The following is a 13,919-nucleotide window of genomic DNA, read 5'->3' on the forward strand; positions in this document are numbered from 1 at the left end:
TTGCTAGTATCGGTGAATCATCTCTGTCCATTCAGGCCTGGAGAGAGAAGATGAGTGAAAAGCTTCAGTTCTTTGGCGTGGGCCACGTCCTGCTCCTCCTCCAATGCCTTATTGCCTCCATGGCTAACATCTACAATGAAAAGATTTTCAAAGAAGGAGAGCAGCTGATGGAGAGCTTCTTCATCCAGAACACCCGACTGTAAGAGGCTGCAGTCCATGAAGCATCACGCTATCAAGAAACAAAACCTAAAAGAGCAAAAATAATAACAAGTATAAAAATATATAATAACAATATAATAAAAAATATATATAATATATAATATAAATATATTATAAATAAAAATATATAATAACATATATATCTAACATAATATCTATTCAAAACCAGTTGAAAATGATCTATGGTTAGAATATCTTAGCCTTGAGCCAAATTTCTATGTATTACAAAGAGCTCTCCAAAAATAGCTAAAGGGCAGCTAAACTGTACTTTCAATTTATCCGATTTACTAAAAGAAAATGATCCTTGCTATAATCAGAAGCCATAGTACAGTAAAAAAACATCATGGAAAATTAGTCATTATAGTTAGTTACTTAAAAGTCATCTCTGAAACTGACTTAAAAGTTAGCAAAAAGTTACTTAGTGGTTAAGAAAAACTAAAATTAGTGGCAACTACAGGTTTGGCATAGGCCGAAGTTTTCGCCAAAAGATGACTCAAAAAAACAATTATTGGTCGCACTGGAGTATAAGTCGCACCAGTGCCCTCTAGCGGCTGTCAGTGTGAAAATAACCAACATGTGAAATTATATATTTTAATATATAAAACGCACCTGAGTATAAGTATCGCAAACCCAGCCAAAGGATGAAAAAAAAGAGCGACTTATAGTCTGGAAAACAAGCTAGATGAAAAAATTTCTAAAAAAAACCCCAAAACATTATCTGTTTATTCTCTCGACTGCAGGTATGCTTTTGGTGTGTTCTTCAATGCTCTGACCCTGGGGATCAACAGAGAAGCTCGAGGTCTGACTCTGCACTGCGGTCTTCTGCATGGACACAATATCTACTCCTTGGCTCTGGTGCTGGTCACTGGTGAGCTCTCATGAATGTTCACTGCCGTATTTCTCTTTTGATTAACAACCTCAATAACACAAACTGACCAATGGGAGGAAGGAGTACCGTAATTTTCGGACTATTGAGCGCACCTGAATATAAGCCTCATTCACTAAATTTAAAAAGAAAAAAAAAAAATTCTACATATATGGGCCGCGCTTAGTTAGCCCGTAAAAATCCATAAATTAGCCGCATCATTTTTTTAAGCCGCAGGGTTCAAAGCGTGTGGAAAAAAGTAGCTGCTTATAGTCCGGATATTACGGTAGTCCCTATGTCCCGGTCATCATGGCTGATTTTCTCCCTGCTGTAGGAGAAGGTCCAGATAACAAATGTGTCTTTCTCTCTCAGCATCTCTGGGTTTATCAGTGGCCTTCATCCTGAAGTTCCGAGACAACATGTTCCACGTTCTGACGGGTCAGATCACCACGGTGCTGGTCACTACTTTCTCCTTCTTCCTTTTCGACTTCCACCCGTCTCTGGACTTTTTCCTCCTGGCTCCTGTGGTCCTGCTCAGCATTTTCATCTATAACTCCAGTCGAGTCAAAGACCCAGAGCACATCGTGCAGAGAGAGAAGCTGAGAGTGCTGAACGGAGAAGTGTTTGAGAGGTCCAGAGGGGTGAGGACACACATGAATGCACATACACATACTACTACTACTTATTCATGACTATGAAACACACACACACACACTTTGTGATAAGGGAAGTGGACTCGGGTGCAGAAGGTTTCAGGTTCGAGTCCACCTGTATTTTCTTCATGTCCTGCAGGACGGCGAGGAGCTTGAGCTTCTGACAAAGTCCGTCTCTGACAGTGAGTCGGAGGAAGAGGAGTCGTCACGCTGGGCTGAAACTCTGATGGACCACAGTGAATGAATCCCGCGCTCACTTCTGCTTCCTGCGCGTTTTTACATTTCTACTTCCACATATTTTCTATTTCGTTTAATTCATTTCATTTCAACTTTTAGAAAGTGCCAAAAAACTGTTCGTTTTGAATACAAATATAAAGGAATCACTAACATTTTGTGTCATGTGACATGTCAGACACATTTTTTTTGCTGTTCTTTGGCTTTTAAGGACACCTGTTTGCCAAGGACTCATTCTTTCATCTCCATGTAAAATAGGAAGAAACAAGAACGCGGGAAGGATGAAACTTTGGCTTTCATCTTTGTGGTTTGTTTTTTTTTTTATTTCAAGATCCAGGACAGAAATATAATAGAGCAAAATGTGAAAACGTAAGACTAAATAAACTGTGAGGTCACTGGAGCAAGGAATTAAAGGTGAAATATATATTTTTAATACAATGTATTGCATCAAATTTTTTTTTCCTTTTTTCTCCTTGTTATTCTTCCATTTTTTTTCTTCTAGCCCCTCCCTCCTCTCCTTTTCTATTTTGTTTTAATTTATTTTCCTTTCTACATAATTGTTGCTCTCTTCCCTTGTCTTTTTTTGCCTTATTTTTCAAACCAATTTTTCTTTTCCCTTCTACCTTCTTTTGTCGGTGTCTTCCTTTTTCCTCGCCACCTTTATTTTTCCTTCTTTCTTCCCATGTCTTGTTGTTCACTCTTTTATCTGGATTTTGTATTTTCAACTCTATTTTTCTTTTCGCATTTGTTTTGTCATTTTATTTGACATTTGCTTGAAATTCCCAAATTAATAAGCGTCAAAATATATTTTTCACCACCAGGTGGCGTTCGGGTACCACCAAGAAAACTACCATAAGCAGAAGCAGACAACGTTTATTTTCATAAATCGCGACGAAAAAGTGCATAAATACAGGAAGAACACGGACCAGACACTTTACAAAGGGGAATAACCTAAAACGGGTTAGCTTTCAGAAAGGAGTCAATAACTGCTCCAAAAAAAACAAACAAACAAAAAAAACAAACATGTTCAATAAATACAAAAAACATGTCTTGATTTGATCTGATATCTACAAACAAATGTGGATGGAGGAAAGTGTGATTCCGAGAAGGTAAAATATAAGAGAAACGTACTAAAAATGGAAGAAAAAAACAAAAAACAAAACAACTTCAGACACGTCAGCACTGAGTACGGCCAATTTTAAAGGGATATTTCAGGAGTTTTGTTTTTACAGTTGCTTTGAATCACTTTGAAGGACTTAGTGCTTAACATATGTGCACAGAAATAGACATGAACACTCAGGCAGGTGGTCAGTAAACACACTTCGTTTCGAGACGACACATGAGAAAAAACTTTTTTTTTTTTTTGCAACTTAACAAAATACCCATGCTAACTCAAGGCTGTCCTAAGTGTATTTGAAACGGTATATCCAGCTGGTTATGCACGGTTGTGACCTCACACGCTTAATCAGCCTGAGATGGGTCTGATGTGACTGAATACTTCACACAAACATACTTCAAAAAATGATTTAAAGTAGGCAGAGATATATAAATGCAAAAACTGGATATGTGAAAGCTGCGTAGCTAAAGCTTCCACTAAGTGCTAGAAAGTGTTCATTGTCTGTAATGACAGCTTGGTGAAGGGAAACACCGAAGAACAGTAGGTGGCGTGTTACCACCGGGTTCTACGGACCGCACAGAAGGAATGGACGTAGTCTTCTAGTTGTAGAATTAGCGTGATAGCATCTGTAGATGTTGACATAAAGAAGCGCTAAAAATGGTTGAGTTGCTAAAATAACAGAAATTAAACATTCCTAAATTTGGGTCAGGTGGGTTACCAGAGCTGGTCAACTGATATGTAAAACAGGGAAGAAGTAAAGTGGATGTAGGACAACAGCTAAGCTAGCTAGCCTACGTGAGGAGGACTGGGTGGATTTATTAGTTTTAAAAAATGCAATTTACTGCAAGAAAAACAAAGGAAGGATGACAACATTTTCTGTAACAACCAACTAGCGTTGTCACTGGTAGCTACAGCAGGTTCTCCTTCTGCTTACTTCCTGTTTGTTGCGTTTTAAACCAGAAGACTACATCCATTTCTCTTAAACAGTCTTCGAAGTTTGCTAGTAGCCGTAGCCTTGGTGGTAGCCATCTTGGTAGCCGTGTTCGTAGCCGTGTTGGTGGTAACCGTAGCCGCCGTACTCGTCCTCGGGGCAGCGCATTCCCAACGACTGCTGTATGGCCATCTCCTGCCTGCGCAGCTGCATGGAGTCCACTAGGTCGTAGATGATAGCCATGGACCACATGGGCGACGGGTACCAGGACTTGACGTTACCGTCCTTCCCCACCAGCAGCATGGAGAAGTACTCCGGACTAATCTGAAAATAGTTCCTCATGTCCTTCACGAGCGTGGCGGACAGACCTTCGCGCTCCACAGTTGCGCTTCCTGTATACAAAATGGAGGAAAGGGTTTGAAGTACTGACGCGTTGTACCGTATAGTACTGTGCCGCACATCGGTAATAGGCTTATAAACTGCATAGTCTCCTAGCCCATGGAGTCCATAGAGAACACTAGCTAGGCTTATAAACTGCATGGTCTCCTGGCCCATGGAGTCCATAGAGAACACTAGCTATTTGCCCTACGAATCTACTGCTGCCCCCTGTGGTTAGCTTGTGTCACTGCGGTGATTTTAAAGACAATTCTTACCATTGATCGGGTAGAGTTCCAAGACGCCGCCCATGAATCGCGGATCTGTGCCGACCAGTTTCAGGACGGCAATGTGCCTCAAGCCTTTGTCAAAACAGGAGAGAAGTCAATAAAAAAATTGAGTTATTATTTTGTTAGCATCAACATAAGTGGCACGGCATGTGTGTTGTAGTAAAGGATGAACTGACCCAGGTTACAGGCCTGGCTGTTGAGTCCGTACAGCTGCTGCTGATATGCCCACTCCTCATCACTTGGAGCTGAGATGATGAAGAGTCTGCGTCTCCAGCGAAATCTGAAATCACAGAGAAAGCGTTTGAAGTCTGAGAGCATTAGCCAAAACTCTGTCCTGACATAACAATAATAATAATAATAATGAGGGTGGGGTTGAAAAGAAAAAAGACAAGGGGGGGGGACGAGGGGGGGTTAGGAAACACTAACAAACAAAGGAAACACAAAGCAGACAAAGGAAAAGACGGAGCGACAGGAAACGGGAACGGCAGGGTGAAGACGTGTTGATTTAAAGGTTTCCAGGGTTGAGGCATTGCGGATATTGTGAGGAAGGGAATTCCAGAAGGGTTGACGCTGAAAGCTCTGTAGCGAAAATGTCAATCTGGTGTGAGGGAAGGACAGCAGGCCCAGGTCCGAGGACCGTAGGTTCCTGTATGGAGTATGTTGGTGTTAAGATCGGACAGGTATCGGAGGGGCTGGGGGGCGAGTATTTGACCGGGAGCCTGTGGGGACGGGTGAGGTTGGGAGTGATATGCAGCCAGGCTCTTGAACACAAGTTAAAAGATGTTCCGCTTGGAGTTGCAGAAAGTTAAAGTAACCTAGAAAGGAAGTTCTCCAAAGATCTGGGTTTGTCTTCCTTCTTGCATGCAACTCCGTCTCTCTTCTGCTGCTCCATTTCTCCGATACGGGAGGAGAAAGTGTCAATGTAGTCGAACACGGCCTTCATGGCGATGGGAACCTCATAGAATTGCTGTGAAAAAAAAAAAAACACAAAACAAAACAAAAAAGAGGCAACCAATTATTTTAAAGTCTTGTCTCCACAATCTTTTTACCTCTGATGACATTCACATATGTTCCGGGAAAACCACATTTCAAGATAAAACAAAGTTCAACGGGAATAGACAAGAGCGGAATATGATAAGAATTAAATTGAATTCAATCAGTTTTAATCTGATATGATGCTAATGCTAATCATGTGAATGCTAAAAATGCTAATAATTATAATAGTAATAATAATTAGAGCTATCCGATAATATCGTCCGACTGATATTATCGGCCCGATATTAACATAATTATGTAATATTGGTAGCAATTGTTATCAATGTTGTTTTTCTTCCGATAATGAAAACCCAAACGAAAACTCGTCAGATTTGCTAATTTGCTAATTTGCTAATCTGTGAAATGCCTCTAGTGGGGCATACCCAAGTAGCTAATGTGTTGATTACCTTTGGGGGAAATCAGCTGCAAGTATCGGTATTGGTCGGAATAGGATGTTAAGTGTTTTGACAATATTGGCATATCTGATATCGACAAAAAGCTAATATCGGACATCCCTAATAATAACATAATATAAGTGGTTGGAAGTATGCTAACCTTTAGAGTTGCACATGAAGTCAGTGATTTTCAGAGAAACAGGAAATCGTTACCTTGACTCTCATGTCAGTGTCGGTCAGGACCATGTAGAAGTCATCGTGTGTCATACTGAACTCTTTCCTCAGTTCGGTGATCAGGTCCTGGTTTACAAGATCCTCCTGACGAAGACCCTTCATTGGTTTGTCATTTTCTGGAAAAGCGAAAACACAGTTTAGTCTGATCTTAAAGATTTCACTTTGAATCCACTGCAGTAATAACAAATCCAAAATGTGATTGTCAGACAGAAACCCAACAGTTCGACCATGTTAATTTCTTTACTGTAACTAGATAGAAAAAAAAGCCCTTCGTATAACACACACTCACAAACACACACTTGCTCCTTGCTAAGTCGCTAAGAGACAGACACCAAACTCAAACACTCGGTGGAAACTGACGGAGGTTTGGCTTGGAGTCATAACTGTTTCTTTCACAACCTGAAAGAACCTGCTGTTTGAACACTGCACACACACACACACAAATACACACAGTGTGTTGGAAAGTTGGGATTAAGTGATGTCACCACATCCATCGAATTTTCCATCTAACCAAAAAAAAAAAAAAAAAGCTGGCATCACGAAAATGAGGGAGATTCTGGGTCAAAGCCTGAGAGTCAGTGTTGTTAACTGTATTCAGTGGGTCACCTCTCAGTATGCGGTTATACTGCGGGGGAAAAAAAAAAAACTCCAGAGGAACTAGTGTTGTAGAACTTCAGTTAGCCTCGGAATACTTGAAATGATCAAATAGATAAAATAGATTCGGAAGCGATTTCAAAATATATGTCGATACCCAGGCATTGCGATATGATCAGACATCCCCAATTAAAAGGGATCTGATGAAGAAACATTTAAAAAAAAATTATAAGGTTGTCCAGAAATAGGTCATGGGATGGCTTCACGAAAGCAAAATTCACTAAAAGTCTTGATATTTCCAGACTAATTTTTAGTTATTGTCTCTCAGTTATTGTTGGTATTTTGAAAATGTACCCTTTAGCATTTTTCACATTTTTCTTTCTTGAGGGTTCTTTATTTTTTCCTTGGGTTAAGGCTAAAGTTGACGGAAAGAGTTGAAGTTAAAGTTGAAGGAAAGAGTTGGTTAGAAAACATCTCATTTTTAGATTAGCTATAGCTATAGCTATACATAGCTATAGCTAGGTTAACCCAGGCGTGGGCAAACTTTTTGACTCTCGGGCAACAATTGTCCTACAATTGAACAGGGAGGAAACAGATAGATGGAGCGCTAAAATGCTTTTATCATGTTTTACGCCATCTATTGGGGAAACTTGGGTATTGCAGGGCAAAGGCAGAAGTATAATGATAATATAAATACATTTGTTAAAGTTCGGTGGGCCGGATTGAAAAGATGAACGGGCCGCATCCAGGCCTTAGTTCCCCCATACCTGGGTTAGCCCAAGTCAGTGTAACATTTAGAAGTTGACTGACCAAGCTGGTAGTGGTCGATTTTCATGGTGGAATTGGTGAGGGAACCAAAGATGGTGATGATGGAGACTTTCCTGATGGCCATTTCACACACAGCTTCCAGGTACTCGTCTCTCTGCTGGATGTACATTTTGTTCTCCTCGCTGGGTGACGTAATCAGCTGCGGACAGGAAGTGAAGCGACAAGTAGGTTAGACTTTTATGGACTTGTGTTTGCATGAACCTGCAGAACCTGAGAAGGATCATATTTTCCTATAGTGCTGTTGGTGAGAATCAGTGGTGAATGGAGACATGGTTTGAGTGGGACAATGAGGGACAGCTGCAGTCATTTAAAGCCAACCCCCCATTTTTTTACCAAGTTACATGCACATATCTCGCCTTTTAGCCCAACAAAAACACTAATGCAGAAAGAGCGGAAAGTCAGTGGTGGTCAGAGATGGTTTGGACATGTGCGGAGGAGGGACAGTGGATAGACAGTGGTAGGAGAATGTTAGAGATGTAGCTACCAGGTAAGAGAAAGAGAGGAAGGCCAAAGAGGAGATATATGGATACAGTGAGGGAGGACATGCAGATAGTTGGAGTCAGAGTAGAAGATACAGAGATACAGGGAGAGATGGAAATCAATGATTCGCTGCGACAACCCCTGAAAAAAAGGGGGAACATGCCGAAAGAAAAAGAAGAAATTGTGAATGGACAAGCCGAAAGAAAAAGAAGAAATTGTGAATAGGGGACGACACTGTTTTTATCAAGTGATATTATTAAGTCATATTATTCAGCTAGTTTCGTAGCTATCTCACTTTGTAAATGGTTAGCTATTTTTAAGCTAATGCGCAGCTACATCTTTAGCAATTTTGGGGATTAGCTCTACAGCCAGATTCTCACCAGCATACGTCTCCTGTTTTCAAAGTAATCCAGGAAGGACTCCAGTGATCCCTTTGGAATAGGCGTAGGCTTCTTGGTTGGTTTAACGTATTCCTCCTCCATTTCGGGATACTTCTCGGGTTTCTTCACATTTTTCTTCCCCCCTATCTTCCCTTCTTTCCCTCCCTTCCCTGCTCTCCTCTCTGCCTTCTTCAATGCCTTCTCGGTCATCTTCTTTTTCTTCTCCTCCTTGTTGTTCCTGCCCTTCGGCCTCTTGGTTGGCGCGATGGTGGTGTAGATGTTCGTCTCCACTGTTGGTCTGCTTGGCTCGTACCTGTCCTCGAACTCTTTTGTCATTGTCTGTGGAAAATAAAATAGAATGTTGACATGTTGGCTTAAATAGCAACAACAACAACAACATTAAAGTTTTGTTTTTTTTTTTGCCAAGGATGGCTAACCAACGCTGGGTTTCTCAATATTGGGCTAGCGCAGTTAGCAATTATTTTCCGCCATGTCCCCCACCGATTGAAATACTATTGAGTGCCTGGTAATATTTATTTATATATCTGTACAAATTCTGCGATCTCCTGATCCTCCTGCTCTACTGCCACCTAGTGACTGGAGGCTTGTTTATCGTTGAAGCATGAATAAAGACAGTACACGGACAGAAAGTCCGCTCCTCGTTCCACCTCACGCCCCACTATTTGGCACGGGGCTAGTGTTTAGCCTGTCTGGATAGCTATCCTTTAAGCTAAAGCTAACGTTGCTCATTTTGTTGTTCAGTCTGTTCAAGTCTTAAATCTCACCTTCTCTCCTCCGTTTTTCTTCTTGTTTAGTTTGTTCTTCGAAGCTTTTGCGGGGACCACCTTCCGTCTGTGTGGATCTCTGTACGGATCAGACGTGACCCTGGGAGCTGGGGTCCATGAAGGCGTGGTCTGGGCTTTGGTTGGTCTCTGAGTGGTGGTGGTGGTGGTGGCTTTTGTGGTGGTAGTGGGTTTGGTTGTTGTTGTAGTGGATTTGGTGGTTGTCGTTCTGGCAGTGGTGGTTGTAGGTCTAGTCGTGGTGGTGGTGGTGGTTTTGGTGGTAGTTGGGGGACGTGTGGTTGCGGACGTTGTCGTAGCGGTTGTTGTTGTGGTGGTGGTGGTGGTTGTTATTGGAGGTGAGGGCTTCCGTTGCATCTTCTTGAAGGGTTTTCTTTCCACCGGCGTTTCTAAACAAACAAACAAACAAACATACTTCTGATTTTGATTTTAACTAAAAGCTCAGTTTCAGAAACTTAGTTCTGCTGGGTTTAGAATAGACCATCCATTCATTCATCCATCCATCCATCCATTTTCATCCGCTTATCCGTTACCGGGTCGCGGGGCCAGCAGTCACCGTACCAACCCCCCTAAACCTTCCTGCAGGTGGTGAGTCCACTGGAAGGTACCAACCGCCCTAACCGGGATTCGAACTTGCCCAGGAGGTGAACCCTGGGGGTTCCACACCAATGACAGAGACATTGCCTCTGGGCCAAAGTGCCATTAAAATAGACCAGGCATGAGCAAACTTTTTGACTCGGGGCCACAATTGTCCTAAAATTGATAGAGGCAGATAGGAGCGTTCATGTGAACTAAGATAAATGACGTAAATGTCATGCATAACGGCTAAGATACTAAAATGCTTTTATCAGTTTATACGCCATCTACTGGGGAAATGGGGGTATTGCAGGGAAAAGGCAAATGTATAATGATGACATAAATTATATAAGAAGATGAACAGGTCGCATCCCATGCCTGGACTAGACCTTGGTAGAGGTACAATAACCTACACTGTATGTTACACATAGCAATGACATTTTGTAGCAACTACCGAATTTAAGGACGTCCATTTTTTTAATATTTTTTTTATTTTCCAACTCCCCTTTCTGGCTCACCTGCCAATGTGCCCTCCTCCACCTGTCCCTCGACTCCTGCTCCTTTGCACTTTTGAACAAAGCCTTTCTGCCTCATCTTCTCCAGTCTCCTCACTGGTGATTGGTCGATGACCTCGTACACGGCCTCCAGTCTGACTGGGTATGGATACCGCTCCTCCACCTGCAGGGTTTTCCTCAGAAGTACCATCCCAAACTTTCCTGCATGTCGAGAAAAGCACAAACCGCACAGATATGAGGATAGGATTGGATTTAAACGTATTGCCGTGATTTTTAAGATATTTCTTCAATACAATTTTTTTTACTGTAAACTCACAGTAAAATTAATCTGAGTTCAATTTTGAATGGATATTAACGCATACAATAAATTACATGCACAATATAGTCAACTCCTGCATCCGTTGGCTGTTGCCCTTGTTGTTCTTGCCCACTTATTATACACTTAGGTATTACTTGTAAAAGACAAAGTTATTTCTTTTTCTCTCAGAAAATAGTTCCTGCATCCGTTAGCAGTTGCCCTTCTTGTTCTTGCCCACTTATTATACATTTAGGTATTACTTGTAAAAGACAAAGTTAGCATCAATGATTTTGTAATTATTGCCCAGTTGACCAAAAATCTGACATGGGTACATCTCTTGTAACTAATGAACAATTGCGATACATAATCGATTCACAGCTATACCCGGAGGCTAATACGATTAGCATATATTTTTGACAAAACAAAATCTTCCTAAATTTCTTTACCTTTTTCCAATTGACCAAAAATTTGCAATGGGTACATCTAAAAAAAAAAAATCTTCCTAAATTTCTTTACCTTTTTCCAGTTTGAGGAAGCTCATCAGTCTGGGGATAAGTGCTGTGTCCAGTGGTTCTTCAAGAACTTTCCCCTCAGAACTGATTCTCCTCACCTTCCCTCCCATTTCACCCTCCTGGTGGAACATGACGATCTGGTGAACGTGTCTCTCGGCCAGCTCGCAGTAAACGTCCGGTTTTAGGAGTGACATCATGAGGCGGTAATAACCGTCCGAGTCGTGAGGCGCCGAGATGACCAGAACTCTATTCTTTCCTGCGAAACTGGCCAGAAGATTTGGTGACCCGGGGTTGCTCGGCATCCGGGTCACTCTGCCTTTGAAACCCTCATCCTGTTGCATGTCCTGCTCGTTCTCCATGTTGGACCCCCTTTTCGTGGACCCCAGGAGGCCCTGATCCTTTGCTCTACGGCCCTGTGTGAAGACTGGGACAGCCTCAACGGCCTGTACTCCTCCCATCTCCCCTGTTCCCACCCCCCCGTGTCCCGGACTGTGGACGGCGAGTGCGGAACCAAACCCTGTGCGTAAACGTCCGAGGACCCGTTCTTTGTCCAACGCGCTCTCGTGGGAAAGACGGCCCGGCCGTGCGCGTCTGCGCATGTTCGGGCGTCTGTCAGCGTCTCCTGACCAGGTCAGAAAATGGATAAGGAGTAAATAGAAGAGATGAATCCTCATTTTGACCGGAGTCTAGAAAAGGCTGGCGCTCAGAAGACGAGGATGCGTACGATCCAGGAGCGCCGTTCTCTCTAGCGCATCTGACGCAGTCCGATGAATCGATTGACTCCAGATGCGCAGCAATCCGCACAGATGTGAGTCTGCAGTCAACTCGGGAAAATCCGCCGTGCGAATGAACTTTTACATCCCACAATTCATCGGCCAGTATCCGAGTTTTAAGTCTAGAGAAAACAACAACACACGAACCCACCGTGGCACATCTCCAGAAATACACCGTAAAAATGAATTGAATCCACTTATTTACTTCTCGGGCATTGTTGCTTCTCCACCTTATCCCGCACAGACTGTGGACGCAAACGAAGAAGAAAGAGAAGAAAAACAGTGTATAAAAACGTTAACGAGAGAGAGAGAGAGAGGGATCCGGCTGGAAACTGAGCAAGAAAAATATGCAAAGTTTATTCTTCTTCCCAGGTTCTCCTTGGCAAAAATGAGAGCTGGAGGGTTTCCCAGAAATATGTCCTGCACAGAACCTCCTCAGCCTTTGAGCTCCTGGCGACACAACAGCAACAGCAGCAGCGAGAGGTGGAGCTGGATCAGGATCAGTAGTTGGAGCTGGAGCTGAGGCAGTTCCTCCTCCTCCTCCTCCTCCTCCTCCTCCTCCTCTTCTTCCACCTCTCCTTTTCCCTTTAAACGAGCAAGTTCCGCCTCCCTAACGCTCGCAGACTTGTTTCCCCAAAAAAACGTCAGATGAATTTGGGACAGTTCCAGTACAACTTTTCCACCAGATTAGATTTTTCCAGAGTCAAATTCCTCTATGAAAAGTCAAAGTGAGTAACGCCCCCCCCCCCCTCTTATATATCCCATTCCTGCCCACCCTCATGTCCTGTGAGAGGATATTTCCCCTCCACGCAGCTTTTAAACTACGAACAGGAACAAAAGAAAAACAGTTTTCGCACATGAGGCAAAGTGAACTACTTGTCATTGTCACATTTGGACACAGCACACAACGAATGTGACCTCTGCTCTTAACCTATCACCAAAGTGAGCAGAGGATAGCTTCAGGCACCTGGGCAGCAGTGGTAACTTGGCAACTGGTGGACTCGAACCTGACACCTTCCGGACCCAAATTCGCTTCCTTAACCACTAATCCACCACTGCCCCCGAAAGACTTAGTTAAACACAAGTAAACAAGAGTTGACAAAATCCTCGAAAGCTCAATTTTTTGGAATTGGGAGTGAATCAGAAATCCCACTTTCTTGTATGGAGAAAGTAGACATATTTTAGACAGATGCTGACAAATGTAATAAGCACTCTGAGCCCGGGACAGAACTAGTCCTGCTCTGCAGCCCAAAGATGTTGTTTCCTCAGTTTGTTTACAGTCTGTCAGGAAAAGCAGGAAAACATACAGAGGGTGAGCGCAGTCTTCACGTGCATGGTACCAAATAAAACCGTTTGGCATTCGCTTTTCTTCCTTCCTACCTACCTACCTACCTACCTACCTACCTACCTACCTACCTACCTACCTACCTACCTACCTACCTACCTACCTACCTACCTACCTACCTACCTACCTACCTACCTACCTACCTACCTACCTACCTACCTACCTACCTACCTACCTACCTACCTACCTACCTACCTACCTACCTACCTACCTACCTACCTACCTACCTACCTACCTACCTACCTACCTACCTACCTACCTACCTACCTACCTACCTACCTACCTACCTACCTACCTACCTACCTACCTACCTACCTACCTACCTACCTACCTACCTACCTACCTACCTACCTACCTACCTACCTACCTACCTACCTACCTACCTACACTCATGGTTCATATATTCATATTCATATAAAAAGCATGTTTTAGAACAAAGCATGTTTTGACCCCTCACTCATGGTTTTGGG

At 42.8% G+C, this 13,919-nt stretch overlaps 2 protein-coding genes across 3 annotated transcripts in view; one reads left to right on the forward strand and one right to left on the reverse strand.

Moving 5' to 3' along the window:
• slc35a5 (solute carrier family 35 member A5) overlaps nucleotides 1–2,304 on the forward strand; it is a 23,136-nt gene extending 20,832 nt beyond the window's left edge. For both annotated transcript variants that reach the window (XM_008327869.3, XM_008327868.3), the window contains exons 7-10: nucleotides 8–199; nucleotides 960–1,087; nucleotides 1,457–1,725; nucleotides 1,877–2,304. In XM_008327869.3, coding sequence (XP_008326091.1) covers nucleotides 8–199; nucleotides 960–1,087; nucleotides 1,457–1,725; nucleotides 1,877–1,981 — 694 coding nt within the window. In that variant the 3' untranslated portion in view covers nucleotides 1,982–2,304. The remainder of the gene's footprint in view (nucleotides 1–7; nucleotides 200–959; nucleotides 1,088–1,456; nucleotides 1,726–1,876) is intronic.
• Nucleotides 2,220–12,859, reverse strand: ccdc80 (coiled-coil domain containing 80). Its single transcript, XM_008327875.2, has 10 exons — nucleotides 11,336–12,859; nucleotides 10,525–10,722; nucleotides 9,416–9,819; nucleotides 8,631–8,969; nucleotides 7,753–7,909; nucleotides 6,328–6,464; nucleotides 5,500–5,651; nucleotides 4,861–4,964; nucleotides 4,673–4,756; nucleotides 2,220–4,411 (listed from the first exon to the last, which is right to left on the reverse strand). The coding sequence occupies exons 1-10, from the start codon at nucleotides 12,003–12,005 to the stop codon at nucleotides 4,089–4,091; spliced, it is 2,568 nt and encodes an 855-aa protein (XP_008326097.1). The 5' UTR covers nucleotides 12,006–12,859; the 3' UTR covers nucleotides 2,220–4,088.
• Nucleotides 12,860–13,919: the final 1,060 nt, after the last annotated feature.

The sequence above is a fragment of the Cynoglossus semilaevis genome, chromosome 16 (genome assembly GCF_000523025.1).
Source record: "Cynoglossus semilaevis isolate Cse_v1.0 chromosome 16, Cse_v1.0, whole genome shotgun sequence".
NCBI lineage: Eukaryota > Metazoa > Chordata > Actinopteri > Pleuronectiformes > Cynoglossidae > Cynoglossus > Cynoglossus semilaevis.

Bases quoted from the DNA above. Each gene is read 5' to 3' on its own strand.
- ccdc80 (XM_008327875.2), bottom strand. From the start codon at position 12,005: ATGAGGATTCATCTCTTCTATTTACTCCTTATCCATTTTCTGACCTGG. The intron at 6,465-7,752 runs GTCAGTCAACTT...TCGCTTTTCCAG, and splicing joins AATCGACCACTACCAGCTTG to AAAATGACAAACCAATGAAG. The intron at 4,757-4,860 runs GTCAGTTCATCC...GTTTTGACAAAG, and splicing joins CAGCCAGGCCTGTAACCTGG to GCTTGAGGCACATTGCCGTC.